The 26,402-nt window shown below is 37.8% G+C and overlaps 2 protein-coding genes across 4 annotated transcripts; one reads left to right on the top strand and one right to left on the bottom strand.

The window, feature by feature from the left end:
* Positions 1–12,238: 12,238 nt before the first annotated feature.
* LOC128603015 (galanin receptor type 1-like) lies at positions 12,239–20,643 on the top strand. 3 transcript variants are annotated; one of them, XR_008384936.1, is made up of 2 exons: positions 12,239–12,415; positions 18,693–20,643. XR_008384936.1 is itself a non-coding variant. In XM_053617188.1 (2 exons), the coding sequence occupies exons 1-2, from the start codon at positions 12,400–12,402 to the stop codon at positions 19,008–19,010; spliced, it is 330 nt and encodes a 109-aa protein (XP_053473163.1). In that variant the 5' UTR covers positions 12,239–12,399; the 3' UTR covers positions 19,011–20,643. The 3 variants fall into 3 exon arrangements, 1 of the variants encoding a protein (XP_053473163.1); XR_008384937.1 differs by having other exon boundaries at positions 12,239–12,433; XM_053617188.1 differs by having other exon boundaries at positions 18,697–20,643.
* A 1,883-nt stretch (positions 20,644–22,526) lies between these two features.
* Positions 22,527–25,394, bottom strand: ddx28 (DEAD (Asp-Glu-Ala-Asp) box polypeptide 28). Its single transcript, XM_053617030.1, has one exon. It carries the CDS (start codon positions 24,532–24,534, stop codon positions 22,837–22,839), a length of 1,698 nt encoding a protein of 565 aa, XP_053473005.1. The 5' UTR covers positions 24,535–25,394; the 3' UTR covers positions 22,527–22,836.
* Between the last annotated feature and the right edge of the window lie 1,008 nt (positions 25,395–26,402).

The following is a 26,402-nucleotide window of genomic DNA, read 5'->3' as shown; positions in this document are numbered from 1 at the left end:
GCCAAGGCCAAAAAGTTCAGTTTTGGTATCATATGACAGAAACTTGTCCCACATGTTTGCTGAAGTATCAACATACCTTTTGGTCAACTAATGGCCTTTTCCCCCTCTTTCATAAAGCAGAGTTTTGCAGAGTATCCGGGCTATGTTTGTCCAGTGAACAACTTCTCCTATCTGAGCTGTGGATCTCTCCAACATCTTCAGATTTACCCTTGGTCTCTTGGTTGCTTCTATGAATAATGCCCTCCTTTCTTTGGTCAGTGAATTTTGCTTGATAGCAGAGTCACAGTTATGGCATATTCTTTCCATCTATTAATAATGGCTTATCTATTAATAATCTATTAATAGATTTATTTAGATTATTTCCATCTATTAATAATGCAGGGAGATGTTCAAAGGTTGGGGGTTTTTTTTGTTTTTTTTTTTTTGTTTTTTTTTGTAACTAAAGTCCAATTGAGACTTTTTTTTTTTCCAGAGCTTTGCCCCTGAACTTGTTTTGATAGCTCCTTGGTTTTCTTGATGCTGCTTGTTAAGGTATATCTTTACTGCACACAGGGGGATTCAATTCAACTATTTATGTATGTCACTTCTGATGGAAACTGGTTACACCAGAACTAATTTAGAAGTTTCACAGCAATGGGGTTGTACAATCACAATAAAATGTTGAAAAACAGGGTTATACAATCACAACATTAATGTTTTGTTTATTTGTAAATAATAATGACTTCTCACCCCACTTCAATATTATGGGCTATTTTATGTAGATCCATGACATATAATCCCAATTTCAGTTCCAGGTTGTAACACAACAAAATATGAAAGTTTATTTTGCAAGACGCTATAAATAATAATAATAATAATAATAATAATAATAATAATAATAATAATAATAAATGGATGACTTCAGTGATACAGTCTAAAGATCTCAGCAATTCCTTTCTGTGTTCATTATATCGTATTGCTCTTGTGGCAGTAAGAGTGTGTAAGTTTAATGCAAAGTGTGTAAGTTTGAAAAAGTAGTGAAAGTACTATAATTCAGGCCAGATAAAGAGTTCCAGCTCAAAGTACCTGCTCCAACAGACAGTTTTGAAGTTTATCAGCAGCTGCACAGCTCTGAGCTTCATCAATTTTTAATTAAAACGAGGACTGCTTCCGAACTTGTTTTTCCCAGACATTCACACACAACCAGTAGCTTTATATGGAAGTACTGTATTATTTGGTGACCAAATACAAACAAAGTTTTGTATTCTGCTGTTTGTACCCCCAAATAAGTTTTTGTAGCATGCGAGGGGGAACCCAAAAATTCCCAGAATTCGAATGTGGCACGCGCACTCGGCATGTGCACCTGATTTTTTAACAGATTTTACATTGAAGTGCTTAGGCGTCTACGGGAAAGCATCAGGAAAAAATGGCCAGAGAAGTGGTGATTGTGTACCAAGACAAAGCACCTGCACACACTGCATTGTCAACCAAGGAGTTTTTAACCAGAAACAATGTGGTTATCGCTTCACATCCACCGTATTCACCAAATCTCGCTCCTTTCAACTTCTTTTTGTTCTCGAAATTAAAAATGAGACGGGAGGGGAAAAGATTTGCCACTGTCCCAGTCAGTATCACTCATGTGGTAAATGCATTGGTTCCCAAAGTGAATTTCAGCTACCCTAAAAGCTGTAATTCTCTCTCTCTCTCTCTCTCTCTCTCTCTCTCTCTCTCTCTCTCTCACTCCATTTCTACCTGTGTATTGTATTTCAGGCAGTCTGTTTACTGTGATATCTTTGAGAGCATTTTTCCTCTTAAAGGCCCTCCTGCTGAGAGCAAGTGCTTTGTCTCTGCTGAGCTGGACAGAGCTGGCTGCATTTGAAATCGCGTACTACCCTACTACACATTAGGCAAAAAGCAGAAGGTGAGAAATACCCGGATGGCGTACTGCTTCTGGTGAGATTTTGCAGCATGCAACCGATGGACACTACGCTACTGAAAAATCCCATAATGCAACGGGACTGGTGCTGACGAGCTCAGCATCGGCTCTTTTTAAGTATCAAACCCGGGTTAAACGGGACTTGTTTAACAATACCCGAATAAATTGTTAACTTGTTGAAGGTGTGTCACAGCATTTGAACCCTTTTTTGTGATCTCCATCACGCCTTAGCCAGCCAAGCTAACAGCAACAAATTTACCTCAACCTGTTAACCCTACCCACATTAAACGACTAATTCAGTTAACTTTCCTGATGTGCATTTTTCTGTTAGTGTGGTTGCTTTAATCTGGTGGTCCCTTTAAGATTTTTGTGTTTGTGATGATGTCGAAGGTCACACGACAATGTCAACATGGCCGATGTAGTATATCCAAGATTGTAGTCATACCACACACACATACTAATTAGTACGTACTGTTTCAACAACCGTGTAGTAGGTACTGCATCGAATGCAGCCTGTCACAGTACGTGAATTCGGACGCAGCCATTGTTTGAGACAGATGACAGAAAGCAGGGAGCGAGAGTCTGCGTCCCTGAGACAATGTCGAAGTCACTGGAGTATGTCTAAAGTGCTTTGTTAGATCTCACTCTGTGAGAGAAATGTGCTGTATCTTTTCCATACTGCCTCGTATCGCCTGCTGTCACCACCAGAACATGTTGTCATTATTGTTTGGCCATCAAAGTGAAGCTTCAAATGATTAAGATAAGTTTTGTGTTTGTGCTTGAAAATAAATAGTGCAACGTGTAGTTAAAACAGTAGTTAAGAGTGCTAATAACCCAGCTAACAGTTTTTAGGTTAGCTGAAAATGTTCTGTTATTCCTTGGTCCTGCTATGAGCTGTAGTTGTTTTCCAGATTAATATTTTTATTTATTTTTTTAAAAGCAATAATTTTGAAGTTTGATTATTAAGGGTTAGAGTGATCAAAATGACGCTTTCAGGCCCTTCTCCTCTTCTCCGATTACTACCACGCCCCAGACTATGGCTTAGGGCTATGATTGGATAGTGACTGCATCTCATTGTAGCACTACTCCGACACACTGATGGAAACGAAACACAATGCGAGAGGAATTACATTCATTTCTGACACAAACTCAGCATTTAGCTTGTAAAAGGGCAATCCACTGTTGTTTGTTTTTCCTCTAAGATTAAACAACATAAGAGCAATGCAGTGCAGGCTCTGCTTTTCAGTATGGCAGTGTTGTTCTCATGTCACAAATGAAATCGATACTCTGTTTTGATCTACACGTTCTTTCCCTGGCGCACTTACTTTTCTATTTCGAACGTTCTCCTAATCTGAAGGTTTACAGAATATTACAGTTCTCCAAAACTTTTGGTTCCAAGGATATCAAAAGGTTTACTGGGAACATTTTATACAATGTTTATAAATGTCCCCTAAACATTGCTCTAGCAGTCATAGCTGTAGGAACACTATTATATATTCATTTTTGTCTAATAAGGAATGTTGTGTGAGCAACATATTGATACCAATGTTAAGCACACTGTTAATGAGCACTCTAGTATATATGCCACTGTTTGCACTGCTTTCCTTGTCTCACGTTATCGTCTTTCCATGCTTCTGCGTATGCTTCCGTGTTTAGTTTTTGCCACAGTGTTTTGCATGTTTGTTGTAGAGTCCTTTGTATTGTGTTTATTTGTTATTAAATGTTTGACGATCTGCGCTTGCATCCGTAATTATCTTTGTAACGTGACACATTACCTGAATTCAGTCCTTCTTTCCATTCGTATATGTCAACGTTGTCAGAGGCTGAATTACTGCCCGGATCTTAATGAAATGTTGATTTATTTAAATGTTAATTTGAGAGAGTAAACTGAGTTTTATACCTATCATTCCAGCCATGTTCCCTAACGTTTGCATATTGCAAAAGTAAAGAGAAATCCAATCAGACTTTGAAAGACAGTGTCGTGTTCATGGTGCATTTTAATTCCGGTTGAAAAGCCTGAGCTGGGTTTGAGGGTAGTCCAAGCATGGATGCTGCGTTTTCTGCTTTCACCCACTCGATCCAGTTGCAACATAGTTCATTCCCTGTTTCTCTGAAATTTTCAGATGAGGTTTGCGTTATCCTTTCCAATCCTCTTTATTCTGAACCTGTGAATCAATAGAGAGTGAAAGGTCCTCAGAATAAAAAAAAATATATATATATATATATATATATATATATAGTCAGATCCTGATTAAGAGGAATGTTGCTTTTTTTCCATGTTAGAAAGAAAGTAGGTTTCACTCCAAAATTTAGCGCTTGAGTAAACAAAAAAACAAAGCAGAGTGTTTAATGGGGCATGCAATGCTATCCAAATATGATTTCCATACTGGATTCAATATGAGATAACAAGTCAGCATTGTCCTCTCTGTTTGTACATGAAGTGGCAGATTTGCTAACGCTATTAGTAGGTTTCGGTATAGTGACTAGAAGAGGAAGTTTCACTAACATGCTATCTGCATTGTTTGGAAAACATTCCTGTCAGCGTTACTGGTAGCGCCAGTGACGGCTGGTTGTCATATTAGAAGGGAGGCTAATATCTATCAATAGCTCAACAATAAAACTACTTGGGCTTAGCAATGCATTATATGATGTACGATGTTTATATGCGTACAGGCATCGAAATATTCCTGTATACATGGTTGTTGTAAGTATGCCTGAGTTGCAATTCCTAAATACCTAGCCTACAGCCAGGCCTGGCGTCTGGGGGGGACAACCGGGAACGTTGTCCCGGGCCCAGCCCTGGAGGGGGACACAGGAAAGAGACTGATCATTTGGTAGTCATATGTTGGCCATTTATTGGTGGCATATTTAAACAGTGTTTTGCTTTAGAAAATACTTTATTTGAATAGATCTTTATTTGAATATATTTGGAAGATATCATGCTTGTTTGCCATAAAATCAGTGTTCTTCATTGCATGTAGCCTTATTATGGGCCCACATAATGCCACAAAATGGTTTGGTCCTACAAAGCCTCTTTGACACACCCCTTCACACATCCCCGGACACACCTCCCATTCATTCGAGCTGTCAGAATGGCTACTTGTAAATCTGGCACTCAAAAACGAAAAGAAAAAAGGAAAAAAGATGACATCACACAGGCAAGAAAGCAAATGGCGAAATTTCTGAAACTAGAAAGACAGAGTGAAGAATCAAAGAAGCAAGGTTGGATATGTTCAGGCATTTACCCCTTTTAGACTAACACGTGTGCGGTTCTTCACAAGTGGCCGTATGCCATAAGCTTATGGTAGCCAACAGTGGGCTAACGTTTCCCCCAAAGCGGAGTAGCATAAGGCTTTAATTTTTGCTACCTCAATAAACTGCAGCTACTATGCTATGTTTATTTTATTCTTGCACTGTGGACAAAAACATAAACCTAGCAAGATTTGTACATCTGTGTTGAATCTACACAGCCTACCCTAATGCGAAGGGTTCTCCATTGAAGTAATTGAAATTGAAGTAGCTATTGAGTGTGTACTTGTGCGCTGGTGTCAGTGTAGCTCTGCACTTCACCATGCTACTTGGGGGAAAAAGTCAGCAAACTCCATGGAGAACGTCTCAGTAGACCAATCTAATTTGTATATTGATTTGTTCGCTTGGATTTTGTAAATGCTACCGAGAATTTGAGATACTGAGCTATAAATTCGTGTCATGCAAATTTACGGTCCTTTCCCTCATGAATCAGTGCCTTGCATGCCATGTCTAATAACAGCAGATGGAAGTGAGAGCTGCTGCGACGGTGGTGAGACAGTACATGGAGACAGAGGAGAGACATGCACTGACATGCGGCTCAGACGAGACATGCACTGACGTCTCGGATTCCGGCGGTGGTACGGACAGTTTTGAGAATCCTGGACTTTGGCCTGAGAAAATTAGTGATTGTGATAGGTCACAAATAGTTCACGTCATGACTAGTAGCAGCAAAGGGATTCCCTAAAGACATACAGTAGAAGGTAGGGCATTCCCCAGCTACTTGCTGTACAGTAAATCCCTGAATGGACGGGAAAAAACCTGAGATGGACTGGGTGATTTACAGCAAGAGCAAAGAGGCTCCATTTTGCCTCCCATGTTTAGTTTTCTCCGCTGAATTAGAGAGAAAATCATGCAGTGCTCTTAACACAAAGTGCGGAATGGAGATTGCTAAATTAAAGTGGAGAAACCTGTATGATCGGTTCCTTGAGCATGGAAGATCTAGAGCACACCAGCACTGCTACTGGAAATGGAAAAATTTGGTCTGTGTTAAAGGGTACAGGGGTAGAGAGTCTACTAATAGACTGTATGAGCCCGACAATGGCAATTTTTTAGGAATAGTTCAGCTGTTGGCAAAATACGACCCAATTCTTCATGAACATGTGTTACAAAACGTGACAAAAAGCCAGCAAATGGGAAAGAACCACGCAACGCATTACCTATCGCATGACATCCAGAACCAATACATTGAGTTGTGTGGGCAGCGTGTATTGTATGCGATTTAAAAAGAACGCAAAGAGGCAACGTACTACTCTATAATTGTCGACGCAACACCAGACCTCTCTCATAGACAGCAAAAAGTGTTGATCCTGAGGTATGTCCATAGACCCGACACTACTAGTTAGTGGGAGATAAAAGAGCACTTTGTTGATTTCAAGGATATTTCACAGAAAACGTGTGAAGAACTTGCTCAAATGTTACAGGATTCATTGAGGAACCATGGGATTGACATTAAAGACTGTAGGGGACAAGGTTACGGTTTTGGGGAAATATGGCAGGAAGGTGTCAGGGAGTGTAGGCCTGGATTCTGAATGTTAATCCTCTCGCTACATTTTCCACCTGTCGGCAATCATGCCGTGCAGGCCTGTCCAGAGTTCGATACATTTTTCGGGGCAATTAATCATCTTTATGTACTCTTCAGTGTGAGTCCCAAACGTTGGGAAATGTTACAGGCGATGCTCTCTGCACTGACTTTCAGATACGCGCTGGAGCGCATGAACAGAAGCCGTGTGCCCTATTGCTAAACCCTTGCTGTGTGTGATTCAGGCACATTATAAATCAGACAGCAGAATGAACAGCGACACTAGAGCTGAGGAAGGGGGTTTAATGTCATACTTAACAGCAGTTATCCTTCTTGGATTTATGATTAAGGTGTTGCAATGTATTGAGGACAGAAATCTCGTCCTTCAGTCAATGGCAATTTCCCTTGATTTACAAGCATCCAACATCCAGGCGTTGGTGGATGAAATGATTTCTTTACAAGAGTTATGGCAGGCATTGAGCCGAAACTAGACTGCAGGCATCGAAAGAGAATATGCTTCTTCAATGAGGCAGATGTAGAAATATCTGAAGATTGTCCCGAGGTCATTTTTAGGAACAAGATAGTTTATGTTGCTTTTGATTCCATCATTTCACAACTTAACACACGGTTTCATGCACCGAAGCAGATATGTGATGAGTTTTCCATGTTGAGGAACTTTATGGATATGTCGCATTAGTGCATCCTGCAGAAGGCTGTCTGCAAAATACAAAGACGATTTGACAGAATGTCTCGAAACGCAGACCAGGCACCACTTTCCACAAAGAACCTAGGTCCTTTGGAGATCCTGAATGCAACATATAGCATGGAGCTTCAAAGAATTTATAGCGACTTGTGCATCTTGCTGCGCATTTTTCTGTACTTGCCAGTCACTGTCTTAGGACTGAGTGGTCTTGCGCTGCTCTCCATAGAAAGCCAGTTGGCACAGAATCTGAACTTCAAGCACATTATACACGACTTCACTACCAAAAAGTTGCGCCAGATGGCATTTTCACTGTTTTAGGCTTTAGGCTACTTTACGAGACGTTTTTGAGTGCTTTTTTTTTTTTTTTTTTTTGCATTTAGTTGAATTATATGTTTTTAATGACACTTCAGTTGTTCTAATAGTTGTTAGCATGAATAAAACATGATTTTGAATGGTTGCCATAAGTGCAGCGCTAACTCTGTTTTGAACAAGGTTTAGAATGTATAATCCAGTTCGGTGAATGTTTTTGAATGACAGTTGTTTGAATAGTTGTTAATAAAGCATGGTGCCGAATATTCCAAGCCTACTTTCAAGATCGTTTCGTTTGGTTTAAAAATACAGGGGCTGGGGAAGGGGAGCCCAAATAAATTTTTTGGCCCCGGTATAACTAAACTACAATTTCTTGTGGACTGAGCATGCGCATATATCTCCTTCCAGTGGATTTTCTAAATAAGGTGTTTACATGCAACAAATTTCCAATTAAAACAGGCATATTCCAGGGGTGGGAATCCGAATTTGGGGATCAGAATATTGCCTTAATCTGAATCTGTTCACTTCAAGAACCCTAATAAATAATTGTATTTAATATAGCAAGAAGTTTTTAGTATGTACAATCAAATGGTTTTGTGCCTTTACCTGTTTGCAAATGCAAAAGTTTCCCTCTTAAAACCCAGCAGAAGGGCTATAAAAGAGGAGAAGATAGGTATGCTTTAAAAGGCCTTGAATATTGACCCAGAGCAGAAAGTGTCTAAGAGAAAGAAAAATGGCGGGGGATCCAGTGCGCTTAGCACTCAGGGGGCCTAAAACTGGTACTGACACCTCTGATTAAGTGAAGATTACCGTAATAGCCTCAAAATGGCAGCACCCTGTGGCGTACAATGCGACAGTAGTTAAATGAAACTAAATTGATATGTTTAAATTATAGGAATACAAGACCAAAAAAAAACAAACAAAATGCCACTGAAGAAAAATAGCAACGCAGTTGAGGAAGAGTTGGAGGAGATCTTTAAACAGGATGGAGAAAAAGAAGCTATTCTACCTGATCTGATGGAGGAAGTTAAACAACTGACGAACCTTGTGAATGAGAAGGATAAGACAATTGAAGGATTAGAGAAAAGGATATACAAGAATGGAGGACTTAATTATAAGCGGATTGGAAACAACACAGCGAATGCATGCCAGTACTGTGGACAGAGACAAAGTCAGTGACGATGCCCTGCCAGAGGAACTACAAACGCTGGAAAAACAAGTAATAAAGTTCTTTGAACGTAAGAACATGAACAGTCAGAGCAATAATGGTGTGGCCCTTCCCCGAAAGAACGGCAGAACCAAGCCTGCCATAATTGTTCGGTTTGTGAATCGGAGGCACAAAACCGGCTACCGAGACAGGAAAAGAAGCTGAAGGGTTCGAAGGTGTATCTGAATGAACATCTTACAAAGGAGAACGCAGACATCGCTAGACATGCATGCATTCTGAGGAAACAGAACAAGATACAAGCTACATGGACAAGAACTTGCAAATGATGATATGGCTAAATGGAACGCCTGAAGAAGCTGAAGTACTCACAATAAGAGAACTCAAAGAATTGGACCAGTACAGATAAGGTATTATAAATTTTTGCCGACAGGTATTGTAAACATGGACACGTCTTTGCTTATGAAAAACGATGACTGTGGATTGTGGTTGTAAGTGAGGACTGCGTGGAGGAGTACGATAAATGGACAAATTGTACAAATTGTTTATGGAGATTTCAACATTGATTTGTTAAATCCAAATGGACATACAGTCGAGGAAATGAGTATTGGATGCGGCAACATTTTTTTCAGTAAATATATTTCCAATGAGGCTATTCACATGAAATTTTCAACAGACATCAGTATTAACTCAAGAAATCTGGAAATGTAAAGAATTCACAAGTCCATAAATAAAGTGTATATTTACTGAACACAATGTTGAAACCAATGTTTATTTCCCTCACTGTAAGAGTACAACAGATTTTCTTAATACAATGTATAGTAAAGTCCTATTTCCTGTGATTACAAAAGCAAGTAGAACAACAGACACTGCTACACTGATAGATAATATATATATATATATATATATATACACACACACAAATGAAATTGGAGGAAGAATAGTAGGAGGATTATTTATAAATATGACTGATCATCTTCCAGTTTTTGCAATCTTTCAAAGATTATTTAAAAAACAAAAACTAATGAATATCGGACAAATAATTATAAAATGATTCGACATAGAACACCAGAAGGCATTGCTGCCCTTGAGGAGAACGTAAAGAAACAAAACTGGAAAATTGTAAAAAAAAAAAATAAAAAAAAAAAAATAAAAAAAAAACATTATATAGGAAATTTAAAATAACTAGAACAAAACAAGCTGAAAACAAATATAAGATATATAATAAAATAAAATTTAAATTAAAAAAATAAAATAATAAATAATTAAAATAAATAAAATAATAAGTATTAAGATTTAGTAAAAAGGACTATTATCATAAACAATTGGACAGGTATAAAAGTAATACTCAAGCAACATGGAAAGTCCTTAACAGTATCATTAAAAAGAATACTGGAAAAGTAGACTATCCAAATGATTTTGTAAATGATGACAGAGGAATTAGAAATAAAGTGAATGACATTGTCAATGAATTTTGTAAATATTGGATATAAGTTAGCAAAAGAGATTGTGGAGCAGAGAACTGGGGATAGGGTAGATGAAGTGAATATTTCTAGTAATATTCATTTAGTATTTGTAAGGGGATCTGATGAAAGAATAAAAATTCTAGTGATTGTAATGAAATTGACGTCATTATTTTAAAAAATGATAGAATATATAGTAAAAAACATATGCATATATCTGTAATCAGTCCTTTTTTAACAGGCATATTTCCTAGTAATATGAAAACAGTGAGTTATTCTCATTTCTAAAAGTGGACGTCTTTTTTCCAATTACAGACCAGCTTCTCTGCTTTGACAAATTTTGTTTATCTTATATGAATCAAATCCAGTGAGAAAAGTGGCTCTCATTATATAAATATGTAGAAAGGGTAGGCATAACAAGCAAAGGCTTCAGACTAAACTTTTTTTGGTTATTATGTATATTTTTTATTTATTATGAAAAATTGTCTGCAAGGACCGAAATTGTGTGTATATATGTATAGTTCCTATTTATAAAAGTTGACAATAATTACCGACTTTGTGACTTTGTGCCACGCTGTTTGCTGCCTGTGCAAACATACATGGCTACACAAAAAGTGTCATATCTCTTGCCAAATCAAGTCAGATTAACATGAATTTATAGGTGGAAATAATTTTTGGCCCCCTTTATTATAAAGTTTGTAGTTCCATACCCAGTTCCCAAATGACCAGGATGCTCTCAATGAAATCAACAGATTTTTTTTTCACACAGTTTGTAAAGGTGCTCTGTGTTATACAGTAAGTTTAATTTAGGTGGGGTTTAACATTTGCCTATATGAGCAAGAAACTCACTAAACACAGCTCACTGAAATGTAAATACTGTAAGAGACACCATCATAACACGGTCATTTCATTCTAACATACAGTAACCCTTCTGTGCTTTATAGTATAATGAAATGACTAAATGGATTACTATTGTGTTATACCAGATCATTTGCTTTGCCTATAGTAAGGGAGAATGGAGTGAACTTTTAGTCATCTTCATCCTGTGGTCTGAGAACAAAGCAAGCACCCATCACCATCTCAGCCACATGTTAACATATGAAAGGCACACGCAGTAGGACAGCTATCAACGGCAGCCAATGTGTAGAAGTTCAGTCTGGAATTTCCATAAAATGTCCTTAAATGATATATGATATGATATGATATGATATGATATATGACATGTAGTATGATATATCAATATCACAATATATTAACATTATGATAGATGTTTGAGTATTGTATGTATTGTCATGTGACAGTGCTTTTATAACTGTTAGTCACTGTAACTATGTTGTTCAAACTCTTTTGTTATTTACACCTACATATTACATTAATTCCTCATTACTTACTTTATAAAACATGTCCTTTTTTTGCATTTTAGATCAACTTTAAACTTATACAATGACAGTTTTTCATTATGCAGTTCCACTTTTTTTTGGTGCTTTGTTAGAAACATATCAGCACAACAAAATATTGTGCTACATATCATATATTCTGAAGTATTGTATTATAGTACTTTGTTCATTACATATAGTATAGTGATTGCTTATGTGTGTTAAACTAGATGATGTATAGTTCAAATTATAAGCTAACGGTTACTGTTGATATTAGTTAGTTTTGTAATATACCGTGTAAGGAATAGCTCATGACACGCCATGCTATTATAACAAGTTACTTACATTAAAGCAGCTATAATGTCTCTTAACAGAAACTTAACAGAGTTAAGAGTTAACCGAATTTCTTAACAGAAAACTTCACCATATCAACACTTATATGTTTTTCTTTGTTACACAGCAACACATTTTATTTTCAAGATACTACTAGATTTGGTTTAATGTGGAGCACTCACCATATAAATCCCTGTGCATGAGCTGTTACTATAGAAACAAGAATGTTTTAGAACAAGCCCATTAAGCTAGAACTATCGTCAGAGGTGCTGTTATAGAAAATTAATCACCACCTTCCGATCTGAGAATGCAACAGCACTGTGGTATGTAAATGTATTTCCGTAAGTAGAAAGTTAGAGATTTCTTACGCCTTTAATGTAGGTTTTTGAGGTTTTCTTGAGAACTAAATATTTCACTTGAAAAAAAATGAATTTTATATTGTACAATGACTGACAGATAAAGTAAAGAAAGAGCTGACAGATGACCCAGGGTATCAGCTAACGGTACTTTTCACACTAAGGATCCTGACAATCTCAATAGTCATTTTGTAATGACTAGGCCATGCTGGTGCTTTTATTCACTGCTGAAAGGTTACTCGTTTGTGCTCCTGCATGGAAAAGCTTTCTCATTTGTGTGTCTACGTTTCCTATCATTCGCATAGTGAGAAAAGTAGCAATCTGGCCCTGTCGACAAATATCTATCGCCATGATGATGCCTTTGTGAAGAGCACTTAAGCTTTGCTGGTGTGATCAGAGTGAATATTGGGAAGGTTACAGTCTGTCTACAAGCTTGGTGTAATTCACGTCTACAGGGGGCTCCAGCATGGAGAAGGCGAACTTAAAGCTCTACCAGAAACGGCCAAACCGTTAAGTCTCATATCTTCTTTTGGCAGTCTGTGGCTTGACTTTCACAAGGTTAAGTTGTCTCATTAATAAAGAACCCACGCAGTAGTCTGGTAAGCTGCTCAGCACCTCCTCTAGAATTACTTCGATGATTATGTCGAGTCTAAACAAGAAACAGCTTGCAAATTTTGACGTTAGCTCAAGGTGCTTTCTTGACATACATTATGCAGTCCTTGTACAGCTCTGAATAAAACTAGCTGACCGAAACTGTGACCTTAAGGAGAAGAACAAAACAATGATGGCTATAACAAGATTCTATTAAGCTCATTGCATATTCATTCACAGCGTAGAGTATTTCTTGTCTTGAAGTTGCAGCTGCAGTTTTACACAAATCAGGGTGAAGGTTAACACTGAGACAAATCCAGTCTTTAAATGTGGAGAAATAGCAAGATAATAGAAGTAGTGGATAATCAAGAAATACGGTCAAAGGTACAAGAAAATCATTTGGAACAGAGCACGTCTTTCAGAAATTATTCCTGAGGGGAGTTTTGGAGACTTAAAAATAAATTTTTTGGATCATGGAACAAACACAAAAAGATGGTTTATGCTTGTGGTATCATATTTTAGTATTTTTATGATCATCAGTGCAGGTGTTTTCTTTATGCAGAGGTGTAACTATAAAAAAAGAAAAAAATGGGCTGGAGTTTGAATGAATACATCAGTCAAGAGGAACGTTAGACTATAATATAATATTGCGATATCCAATCAATCAGCTCATTTCACACATTTTAGTGGTAGAAACCTGTTTTCTGTCACCTCTTGCACTTCACTCGTCCTCTACTCGTCCTCTAGGACTAAGCATTTATACCGGCTAATTCCTCATCACTACGATGCCACAGATTTGTCTGTTCTAATATTTAAGGAGTTTTGTTTTATTAATTAAATGATGTTCATGTGTAATGGCATGGAATTGGTGCCATCTAAGCGTAATTGTCATGAAATCAGAAAGGGAACTTGGAACTACAGTTCCCAGCAGCCACGGCACCATAGTCACATAACTACCTGCACCTGAATCACGTTTCTGTTAACGTGATTAGCACCCATGTATGTAGCCACGGTTTGCAGTGCACTCTTTGTCTCACGTTTGTCTTACTTTACTTTTGTCCCTGTTACCGTGTTTTGTTTCTTTAGTTTATGTTTAGTCTTTGCCACGGAGTTTTGCCTTAGCTGTAGTGTCTTTTGTATTTTGTTGGGTTATTTATTAAAACGTTTAAAATTGCATCCGTCTCAACTTCCTAACGTGACAGTAATGAAGTGATTCATATGGTATTTCAAACCACTGAGTTGTTTGTTGTAGATAAAATACAATTAGTCTGTTATATTTATTTAGTGGTGTATTTATGTTGAATTAAGGTGACATTAATAAGGTGCATCACCAAATAAAATTATTTATAGCCGGATGAGACTGTATGATTAGCCCTCCTCTTTAGTTATGTAAGAATCTTTTGCATGTTCAGATTTTAATGAGGAGATGTTTATTTAGCATTCATGGAAGGAGTCTCCAGTGTTAGCGCTTTGTAACAGACAGAGGTAAAGATGTAATGTTACATTTTCTGATACTGAAAAGTCTTCAAGACAGAGGAGTTTACAGTTACTCTGTAACATGACGAGAGAGAAGAAAGAGGCGGGTTTAGGAAGTTTAACTTTTGCAGATGTCCCACTTCATTAAACATATAAGTATGAATGACGTGTCATAACAACACCATTCCTTTGTAGATTATTTTCCTGTAACAGCACATCCTGTTGCATTTTACTCTTTTAGATATTTCTATATTTTCTAATCCTGCTTTTGACCTCTACCTAATACATATATACTGACCCCGATGATCTCGCTTATGGCTCCCGTTTGTTATAAGCGCATAAAAGAATGCCAAAAGATGTTCTCTGTTTTATGCCTGTTATGTTTTCAATTCTTAATTAATGAGATAGAATTGTGCTGATCAGTTCAGGACATTTAGGAACACATTTTACGACTGTGATTAACATATTATAAAGATATAATGTTTAGATGATCAAAATGATCATGCCAGTGTTGGTTAAGGTAGACACTGATGGTAAATCTTGACGGTAGATCTAAACCTTAATTTTTTCCCTTGATCTATAAATAACTAGATGCCTTTCTTAATGTAACATCTTTATTTGTATCATATCCTGCCAAACTCTTGGAAGTATCTATTAAAGTCCTTAACCAACTGATTAACCGATTAAGGACTATTTAATGCTGATTATTTGCAACATACCTGAGAGAGGATCTTTATCTTACGTAATCTCTACACTGTGGGAATATTGGGAAAATGCACACTCTCTTAGTGCCTCTTTTAGTATCATTTGTAATCCAGATCATCATTGATATTAACATTCATTCTGTTACTGAAGCAAAACTCTCTATTTAATTATATGAGCCAACATACTGTGTGTCCTTCAGAGTTTAGGGCCTCGTTTTTGAGGTTCGCTACTCAGTGCTTCAAATATTTGCATATTTATACCAAAAGCTATAAGCCTGATTTATGGTTGGTGTCAGGTACTTTATCTTTTTATTTCTGCATGGGAAAACGTCAGCCATTTCCAAGACGTCCTTGCATATCAGAAATAATCCAAGCCTGACTTCTTGAGGGAAATCTTGAGAATATCCATAAACCCACTCATGTCCCAGACTAAATTTGTCATTAGTCTTCAGATCGGAGATACTACAAAGCAGTGATGGCAGTGCACCATGCATCAGACTGTTAATCCATCCATGTCACTGGTAGTAGGATGAGAAACATTATTACTCATTCATAGAACTGAAGAAAAAAAAATTGTGTGATTGCTAATTCACTGCTAGAGCTGAAAGTCTCGCTTTTCTTCACAAATGCTTTGAATACAGACAGGGGTTTAAATGCTGATCTTTTGTGACAATTGCAGAACTAGATTGATTGCGTGGGATCAGTGGTTGGATCCTTTTCATGGTCGTATTGCTTCACTTTGTCCACTAATTGCCTGCTGAATTTTTTTTTTTTTTTTTTTTTTTATTTATTTTTTGTTTCAAGTGCTTTTTATATTTTAAAGAGATGGGATTTTAGATGAATCTAAACATCTGGAGAGATGTACAAAGCTTTTTTTTCAGTCAATGTGGTAATAAGCAGCACTCAGAAACATCAAAATCTAGTGAACTTTCATTTTCTTATGGGCAAAAAGCCATAACATCAATTGCTTCCAATTTTCAACTGTTTAAAACTTTTTCATTATGTACGGCTGTATCCCTCTTCTAGTGCCAAGCCCTTTACTTATTTTATAAGCCATTACTGTAATTCAAATAAAATCTTAGGATTTCTCAAAGAGAAGTATAGGTTAGGGTTAAAAGGCACATTTTCTAAGGGGATACTAAGCTGCACCCGTGTTTGGAAAATGTATGTCATTTATGTCATATCTCTCTCTCTCTCTCTCTCTCTCTCTCTCTCTCTCACGCCCTCTCTCTCAAGCTGAAATCTATTAAGTCTTTCTTTCTCTTTGTATAATAAACACAGGAGACAAAAACCCTGTTCATCTCAATCCACATCTCCAGTCCTTATTTATTTTACTAATTAAGCTAATACAGTGTTAGTTTCCAGTGAGTCATTTGTCATTGTTAGGCACAAATCTTTCTATTAATAACTTTGTTGGGATTTAGATTCTTTCCATCTATGGTGAGGGCACAGACTTTGACATTTGGCTTTCTTATAGGAATGTATTAGTGTTTTCTTTGTTGTTAAAGCGTGTACATAAATGGGTGTGGCTATATGGGTGAATTTTGATCTCAAATCTCCCAGATGTCTATTACATCACGCAGTTTCGAATCACTGTAGCATTGTGGGGAAAATCCTTTGTGTATTAGTATCTAGAATTTAAAGGGTGAGGTACTATTTGACACCCTAAAATGACCTTTGATTTGAAGCCATAAACGTTTAATGTAAAACCCTATAACTGAGGTAACGGCTAATATTACACTTTAAAAGCTAGAACCTTTTGTCACGCAAAGAACCCGTGAGAAACCTTTTCTCTAACAGAGTGTAATAATATGTGTGCATTCATCTAACACCCTTAATTGTTCTATGGTTTATTTCTCTGAGGGAACCCTTAGAGGCCATATGTAAAACCAGATAATAGAGTTAAAGGGCAACGATCTTGTTAGAAAGCTAGAACCCTTACTCATCCAAAGAACCCTTGAGAGACCTTTTGCTAGGAGTGAATAGAGCAACTACAAATCCATAACAGTAATGTAATTTTGTGTATGCATATTTCTCTGAAGGAACACTTACATTTAGAACCCTACAACAAAGGGTTAATGCTCATCTTAGCGAGCTAGAACCACCTTTGGTCATCTCAATAACCTTTGAGGGACGTTTTGGAGACATAACAGAGTCCAAAACAGTAAAGTAATTATATGTGTGCATTCATTCAGCAGCCTTAAAGGTTCTATGGCTTATTTCTCTGAGGGAACTCATGATTTACATGTCCTATGTAGAACCTGACACAGATACACAGATAAAGATAAATGTTTCCTTTAGGATGCCAGGCAAGGATACTCTTAGAAAGCTAGAACCCTTTGCTATCCAAAGATCCCTTGAGGGAGATTTTAGAAAAAGTAACACATTCTAATACAGTTATGCAATTACATGTATGCATTCACCTAGCACACTTAAGGGTTCTATGGTTTATGTTTTCAAGGGAACCAATAGACATCATACATAAAACCTGATAACAGAGGAAAAGCCAAGTGATCCCATTAGAAAGTTAGAACCCTTAGTCATCCAAAGAACCCTTGAGGGACCTTTTTACTACAAGTGTATAGAGAAACTACAAATCCAAACCAGTAATTATGTGTATGCATTCATTCAGCACCATTAAGGGTCCTCTGGGGGAACCCTTACATTTAGAACTGTACAGCAGGTGTAAACATCAATGATCCCCCTAGACAAGGTTCATTTTGGTCATCCAAAAAACCCTTGAAGGAACTTTTAGCTAAATAACAGACTCCAAAACAGTTTCCCCTTAGGAAAAAGTTCCCTCCAAGGTTCTACGTGTTCTAGGAGTATATAGAATCCAACAGTATTATGTAATCATGTGTACAGTATGCATTCATCTAGTGCCATTAAAGGTTCTATTGTTTATTTCTATGAGGGAACCTTTAAAGTTCATATATAAAACCCTACACCTAAGGTAATGGTTCCATTTTCTACTAGAACCATTAGTCATCCAAAGATCCCTTAAGTGACCATTTTGAGATATAACAGTCCAACACAGTAATGTGATTATACGTATGCATTCTAGCACCATTCTATGGTTTATTTTTTTTCTGAGGGATCCCTTATAGGTCCTATGTAGAACTCTGCAACCTTTTAGAAATGGTTCCATGTAGAACTTCTGTAAATAGAAACAATAACTCTTTGAAGAAGCCATGAAAATATCTGTTTCATGAATGCAGCTTTGTCTCGTACCTAATCCATCCATCCATCCATCCATGTTCTATACCACTTTATCCTTTTCGGGGTCACGGGGAAACCTGGAGCCTATCCCAGGGAGCATCGGGCACAAGGCGGGGTACACCCTGGACAGGGTGCCAATGTCTTGTACCTAATGCCACCCCATATGTAAAACCCAAACATGCCATTGTGTATATATGTGACTACTGTTTATTGTGTTACAGCGAGTTAATTCTGTGTGTATCTCTCTCTGTTAGACAGCACAGACGGTGCTGCTGGTTGTCGCAGCTTTCCTCTTCTGTTGGATGCCCCACCATATCATTGCCATGTGGGTGGAATTTGGAGATTTCCCCCTGAACGATGCCTCCTTTGCGTTTCGCATCATGTCGCACTGCTTGGCCTATGGAAACTCCTGTGTCAACCCCATTCTCTACGCCTTCCTCTCGGAGAACTTTCGGAAGGCTTGCCGGCAGGTCTTCACCTGCCGTCTCTTCTACTCACCCCCGCCTGTGAAGAAAATAGCACGGATCAGGATGGAGAATTTCTCCACCACACACTCCACCACCAACGTGTGAGAGGGGACTAAGCTCTGTGAAGCTGAAACTGAGCCGCTATTGCATTTGCAAATAGTCTCCATTTCTTATTCAGTTGCAGCCAAATCCCTCACTGCTATTCAAACTAAAAATACAGTGCAGTGTATCTATGACTTGTACAAACGCAGGCTGTAAATTCATCAGCGGAGCTAGGTAGCCTCGAGAGCCGAAAGCACTCTCATCCTCAAGATACATTTTCATGCTCAGAGCAGCCAAGAGAAAGTGACGCTCTGATAATTTAACTGAAAAACATCCATGTCGGTGTGGCTCAGTGAATTGTGACTGCAGTGTTCATTTTATTTCCAGTGAGACTTCATTTATCTATGCTAGTCTATGATATGTGTGCTATAATTTGCTAACTGACTTGTTTACATGGTTAAATGTGTTGTATAATGTGCAATCTGCAGCCATCATTACAATAAAGGAATGAACATGGACATTAACATAACATGGACATTAACATGGACATTATTAATGCCTTTAATAATGTTTCTCACACCTCAGGCCATGTCCACACAGTAATACGGATACATTTGAAATCAGACAAGTGTTTTTTTGTTTTGGCTTGCCGTCCTCACCGAAACCACTAAACCACTAAAAATGAACTTTTTGGGGGAAAAAATAAATAAATTAGTAGCTTAGATGAAAGGAAACAGAGATGCTCATGTCTGTCGTCTTGTGATAGATCCCTGATTGTCACGTGATCCAGATCCAACACCCACAAAACAGATGTTTATTCCTTTTTTTTTTTTAACAATTAAACACATCTGTGTATATAAACAGTACATACCAATGGTGTACCTATTGTATAATGATAATTTTTGTGATTTCTCCATCTTTTCTGGGGTACACTGCATCAAACCATGGAAAATGTGCAAACTGCGCAAGTTTCTTGGTTCAGTTAGTGCACATAATTTGCATACGATTTGCATACGTCCCTATCTTACTCAGAAATATGGAAGCCCTGAACCACAAATGCTTAGTCATTATTTCAAATTATAATCTTATCATTTTTTTTACTTCATAACTCATTATTTCAAGTTGTTTCGAATTTAATATCTCACTAGATCAACGTAATAACTCATTTCAAGATCTCATTATTTTGTCGAAACCCATTCTTTCGGGATGTTACGTCTCTGTTTTGGCTTAATAACTCATGATGATATTATGTTGTTATTTTGTAACACCCCACAATCTATTAAATAAGGTTAGTTTATTGAATTCTTATTTCTTAATGCTGTTATAAAAGTAGAGTTCTTAAAATGTATCTCTATCGGTGTGGACATGACCCCAAAGGATCAGCCATTTATCAACAACAAAAATGCAAATGTTATGTCTGTGAAGTTAAACTATATATAATATTTGCATAAACTTGTATAGCAAACGGTCATGTCATTGTTTCATAATCTTTAAGCATTCAAAGGATGAAGCAGACTTGTGAAAATATCAGAGGTCAAAGTTCAGCTGTGAGACCTTTCAGTGAGACGAGAGTGCCTAGAGAAGCCTAGAGTGCTCCTATAAAGCAGATCCCTTCACCAAAAAACCTTTTTTTTTTTTTTTTTAGCCTGCCACTCATTCTGCATCTGGGTATTTCCTGCTTTGATGTGGAACAGATAAAAAGCAGACCTGGAAGCAAAGAGACAGAAAATTGACAGCAAGCAGAGCTACTCTTTGTGTCCCTATGAATATGAAATAATAAAAAGGAAGTCTAATAATCTGCAACAATGAAAGTACAATGCTTCTTCCTCGAAGGAGAATATTTCTTGCTTTCTTCATAACGCTACTCCACAGCGTAAAAGAGTGCAAACGAGATCCGTATAGAAGCCGTGAGCACGGTGCTGGTTTGGCAGGAAGTCTATCAGGGTTCATCCTTGTTTATTTTGCTTGGGATCGGTGTTTATGAAAATTTCTCTCATGGTCGTGCGCTGTCCTTTCAAATATAGGCCTATACCATGGCAACCCTGTGATAATAAACAGTGTTCTGTTCTGTGATGATAAACAGTGGGTGGCAGCCTGCGCACTCATCCTTCATCCATCCCTCTTCGCTCGTCATTGTTTAAACCAGAGTTGTTTATATAGTGTCGAGTCACAGCAGACTTTCAGTCCACTGTCTGAAAATCTTGTTAAGACTCTTGAGAATGAAATGGTGTACATAAACGGAAGCTGGTCAGACTTTCGCTACCAGGCTGGAATCCTGAATGGGGACAATTTCATTGTCAATTGCATACATTTAAATATTAATATTTTTTTTTTAAAAGGTCTTCAGTTTAACCTCACGGAAAAAGGTGAAAAGAAATATATTAATATTCATAAGCAGGTTCAGTGCAGCGGATAGGAAATCAACAGCATTTCCTACCCACTGTGTGCTAGTGTCCTAGAATTAATAAAGCAGTATTTTGCGATGACAGCTTTAATATATCCAGAATTTTTTTGTGATTATTCAAAGTATTTTTATTTAATTTTTTGGTGCCAATATTTCTGATTTGAACAAATCCTTAATTTTCAGTAACCGCTTTATCATGGTCAGGGTCGTGGTGGATCCAGAGCCCGGGAACACTGGGGTGTTAAGCGGGAATGCACACTGGACATGACAGCAGTCAATCCCAGAGCACGACGCACTCCTAAATTCACACACGGGAGTATTTTAGAGTCTTCGATACACTGAAAGGCAGGGTTTAGAGCTGAAACTGGAAAACCTATAGGAAAGCCATGCAGACACAGGAAGAACATGACCTCAGGAGACCTTGGAGCTGTGAGACAGTGTAAAAAAAAAAAAAAAAAAAACCCTCATTTTTGTGCTTTAGTGCCGTGCAACATTCTGCACATGCTACTCAAATATTTTCTTACGGTCTTGAAGCGAATGCTCCATTATTTCTGAGATAAAGCGTCAGCAGTAACCGTGTATCAAGCCTTTATCCAAAAAATGCAGCATTACTAATGCAAATGAATACACGTCCAAGTTCACTTAAACATTGCTGTGAAAGATTTCTGTATTGAAAGCTGCACTGGACTACATGGGAAAATCACTACAAATACCTACGTTTGAAACTGGTTCTTGTAACCTTTCACAACAATCAAAATAAACACACTGTCTTCTGATGTAAATGCATAACACTATGCCATTATATATGATCGCAATGATTTCACTGCTTTATTCAACTCAATAAACTCGTGTGTGTAAAAATCAGTACCTTTCTCGTTAATCGAAATATTACAAAACATGAAAGATTGTTAATAGAGTTGAGTGCAAAAGTTTGCACACCCTTAGGGCAAATGAAAGAATTCAAGGAATTTCATTTCTAGACATTTGGTGTGTGAGGTGTTATATTTGAAACATGTAATAGAATTGGACAAGGAGCACATTTCCATGTTAGCAGTGGGGATAAATATATAGGATTAACAATTATATATATATATATATATATATATATATATATATATATATATATATATATATATATATATATATATATATATAGATGAAAACCTGTAGGTGAGCATTTTTACATTCTGCAAATGCAGATCTGGAGCAAAAACTTCTTTTTAAGTTATTTCTGTCAATTATATTTTGGTTACAAGATAGACTTACATCTCATTTTTAACATCGTGGAATAAATATTTATTTATTTCAGGTAAAACAGAGGTACGTTTTTTCTTTTAACCATTACAACAATTATTATGGGGGATGCAAACTTTTGCACTCAACTATATATTAGGTATTCGTTAACATATTATGAGTATTCTGAATTATGTTCAAATTTTAAAAAAATAATAAAAAAACAAGCGGTGAGAATGAGTTTGTGTGAGATCATTTGTTCTCCTGTGATAACGTTTTGATTGGTTTCTGGATTTCTGTCTCCATTCCTGGTAAACACATTCTCCTCCTGGCTGCTGTCTCGATGCTCTGCACCAGCGCCACGTCCCAAGGATGGGTGATAAAACTCAGGACGTGTTCTCCACCTGTGGCTCCTACCCTGCCTACGCGGCCTGCTCGGTGGATGTAGTCTGTATGGGATTCAGGGAAGTCATAGTTAACCACCAACCCCACTCTTTGCGTATCGAGTCCTCGGGAAGCGATATCGGTACAAAGCAAAACATCAACATGGCCTTTTTGGAAGCTCTGAAAGATTCCTTCCCTCATCGAGGCAGGCATTTCTCCCTGAAGACGTGCGTGACGCAGGCCCATCTCGTCCAGCGTGTAACCAAGCCAGTTGACGGTGGCAGCCGAATTGCAGAACACCAAAACGCCTTTACGATCAGGCTCCGCCTCCTTCAATGCTTGGTGAAGCTCCAGAACCTTCTCAGAGCCTCTGACTTTCACGAAGGTCTGCTTAACATGTGGCATCAGGTAGTGCAACATCCGGCTCTTAACCGTCACCAAGCTGCCCAGGTCGGTCACTTTATCCAGGAGCTCGCCGACGCCTCCGGGGAAAGTCGCGCCCACTACTACCAGCTGTGCTTTTCGGATCGGTCCGGTTATCTCGGAGAGATTTGCAGCGACCTGGGTTTGCCGCAGGATTTTCTCGAGCATGTCTACAAAGCTGGGGTCAAACATTGTATCAGCTTCATCTACTACCATAAAACGCAGTTCGCTTAGATCCACAAAGCGTCTCCACAGCGCCTTCAGCAACGCGCCAGGCGTAGCAACCAGAACGTGAGGCTGACCATAGCTGAACGCTGCCTTGATGCTCCCGACTCCTCTTCCTCCACCGATGACTTTAACCTTTAACCCAAACGGTCGGCTCATAGTCCTTGCGACGGAGGTCACCTGCTCAGCCAGCTCTCTCGATGGCACAAGAACCACCGCTTGCGTCTTCTGCTCTCCGAACGCCATCTGCGGCATCTCTTCTTGCAATTTGTGGATAACGGGCAGGAGGTAGGCCAGGGTTTTCCCGCTCCCCGTCTCAGCAGCACACAGGACGTTGTGACCCCGGAGCAGTTTGGGAATGGTCTGCAACTGCACAATGGTAGGATGGGTGATATTGTGACTCTGCAGCGTCTCGACCAGCTCTGATGAAAGGCGGAGGTGACCGAATGTCCTTCGGTGACCGTGTCCATCCTGTTTATTCTCCTCCTGAGTCTTAGGCAGGAACGGAGGAGCACTCTGGGTGCTGTTGATGGTAAAGTAGTCCCCAAATGATTTGCTATTCTTCCATCCCTTGGATGTGAGGACTGGTTCTTCAAACTTGCCCAGGGTGTAACTGACAGACTGATTCAGTAATGGATTCTTGCTTTTGATCAGCAGTTTACCAGCTTTTACTGTGGCCACTTTATCAAGGTGTTTGCGTTTCACCTGCTTCACATTGTCTATGCGGTCTTGAAGGCGCCTCGGGACGCGGATTATCACCGGTTCTGACGTCACCGTCGACGTTTTGCGTCCAACAACATTATAAAACAAGTCTTGTACACAAACTCCACCACGGAAATAACTAGGAATCCAATTAGTTTGGCTTAACAGCTGCCTGGAAGCGAGCAAGCCAAAGCACCCAACCTTCACGCTGTACATTCTGACAGGTCGTTTACATTAGCGACGGCTAACTCGGCTAGCTAATGATGGCAAACATAACCTTTCAGAACACCAACAAGATAACATTTAGCTGCTTTTTTTTTAGTGTTTTCTAAAGCTAGCGCTGTCTCACAAAATCACCACACACATTTTTTTCTTTTCAATTCAACGACTAAGAAGTTCTCACATGTATCGCTGACTGAATCCCAAATTGCTTCCTAGTGCCCTACGTTCTACCCTTAGAAGCCATAACATCATAACCCATGTAGTGCGCTTATATAGTGAAGAAGGAGACATTTAGGATTTAACCGAGCTCCGTGTGCGCAGTCGCTTTTTTATGACGTAAAACGGTCATACAGGAAGTCACGCCGAGGCATTAATAAAAGACCCAACTGTAGATAGAAAGCTAATTTGATAGTTAAAAGGTTTGGGAGGGAAACTATAGCATATTATTAAATTTATCAATACATCCTTTAAAAAATAGTTCAATATATACATGTTTAATTAAACCTTTCAATAAAGCAATTATGTATGACTTTATTAATTAATTGAAAGTAATTGAATGGTTGATATATTGAAGGTTATAAGAATCGATTTTCTATTTTAATTTGTTGTATTTAGCCTTTTTTTCTTTTTCTTCTTCCGTTGTTTCTCTGGAAACATCTCTGTGTACATCCACTATTATCATTACAATACAATACGAAGTACAATACAGTTGCTTCCTGGTTTATTTTTTTAATGCAGTAATGTGGGACAATAATAATTGTTTTGAGAGTTTATCTGTCCCTGAGAGCATTTTTATTATTATTATTATTCTCTTGAATCAGCCTAAGTGCATTTCTACAATAATGGCACAATGTTTTATAATGTCCTCACATTAAGCCCGACATAATAACAACATTGTGCCATACATCACGTAACAAATGCCACAATCAGGGCCAGGGATTCAGAATCACATTCAAAAACACATTCACATTATTGTACCATTTAAATTATTATTTGATTTGTTTAGAAATAGTGCATGGTTATGAAGCAGATAAAGAATAAAATGAAGAGGAGAACAATAAAAAGTTTGTTAATGCGTGACATTATTTTGCAATAGTGTCAGCAATAAAATAATAAATGTGTAACAATTGGTCGCAAGTGTTGTGCTGGATGGAGATAAAGGTCTATTCGTATAAATGTAGGTTCTTGGCGATAAGAAGCTCCAGTGACAGATGTAAGAAAAACAAGGCCGTGCTCAGTTTAGGAAGAATCATAATGATCATAGTTGGTCCAGGTTGTAAAAAAAGTATGGATTGAGGTAAATTGATTCATTTATAGTCTGAAAAAGGCTTAATTTTAATGACAATGAATGAATTTAAACATAAGGAATGACTTTAGGAAATCCCTTAAGATGCTTTTTTCCAGTTCACAAAAAGGCCAAATGTTGGACTGAGGAAATTCCTAATATTTTACTTAGATATTGATTTATTTTATATCAGATTGATAAATATCTCTCTGCAAATAATCTTTATTCACAATCTGGCATTCAAACCATCTCATTCCACCAATACAACTACTATATTTACTGATTTCATTAGGAAGGAGTGAAAGGAAATAAAAGATAATTGGTTTTTTTTGTGGCATGGAAAGGTTAGATCTTTAGGAGACATTTGATATACAGTATACAGCTGTTGTGCCAAGTTGATCACAGTGAAAGCTGATCCATAATATATTCATAACATAAACTAAGCAAAAAAAAAAGAAAGAAAGAAAGAAACATCCTCTCACATTCAACTGCTTTCATTTCCAGCAAATTTCTTAACATGTGTAAATATTTGTATTAACATAAAAAGATTCAACAACTGAGACATAAACTGAACAAG

This window comes from Ictalurus furcatus, chromosome 27 (assembly GCF_023375685.1).
Source record: "Ictalurus furcatus strain D&B chromosome 27, Billie_1.0, whole genome shotgun sequence".
NCBI classification, from domain to species: domain Eukaryota; kingdom Metazoa; phylum Chordata; class Actinopteri; order Siluriformes; family Ictaluridae; genus Ictalurus; species Ictalurus furcatus.
The sequence above is the reverse complement of the archived record's forward strand: the minus strand, read 5'-3'. Positions and strand labels throughout refer to the sequence as shown.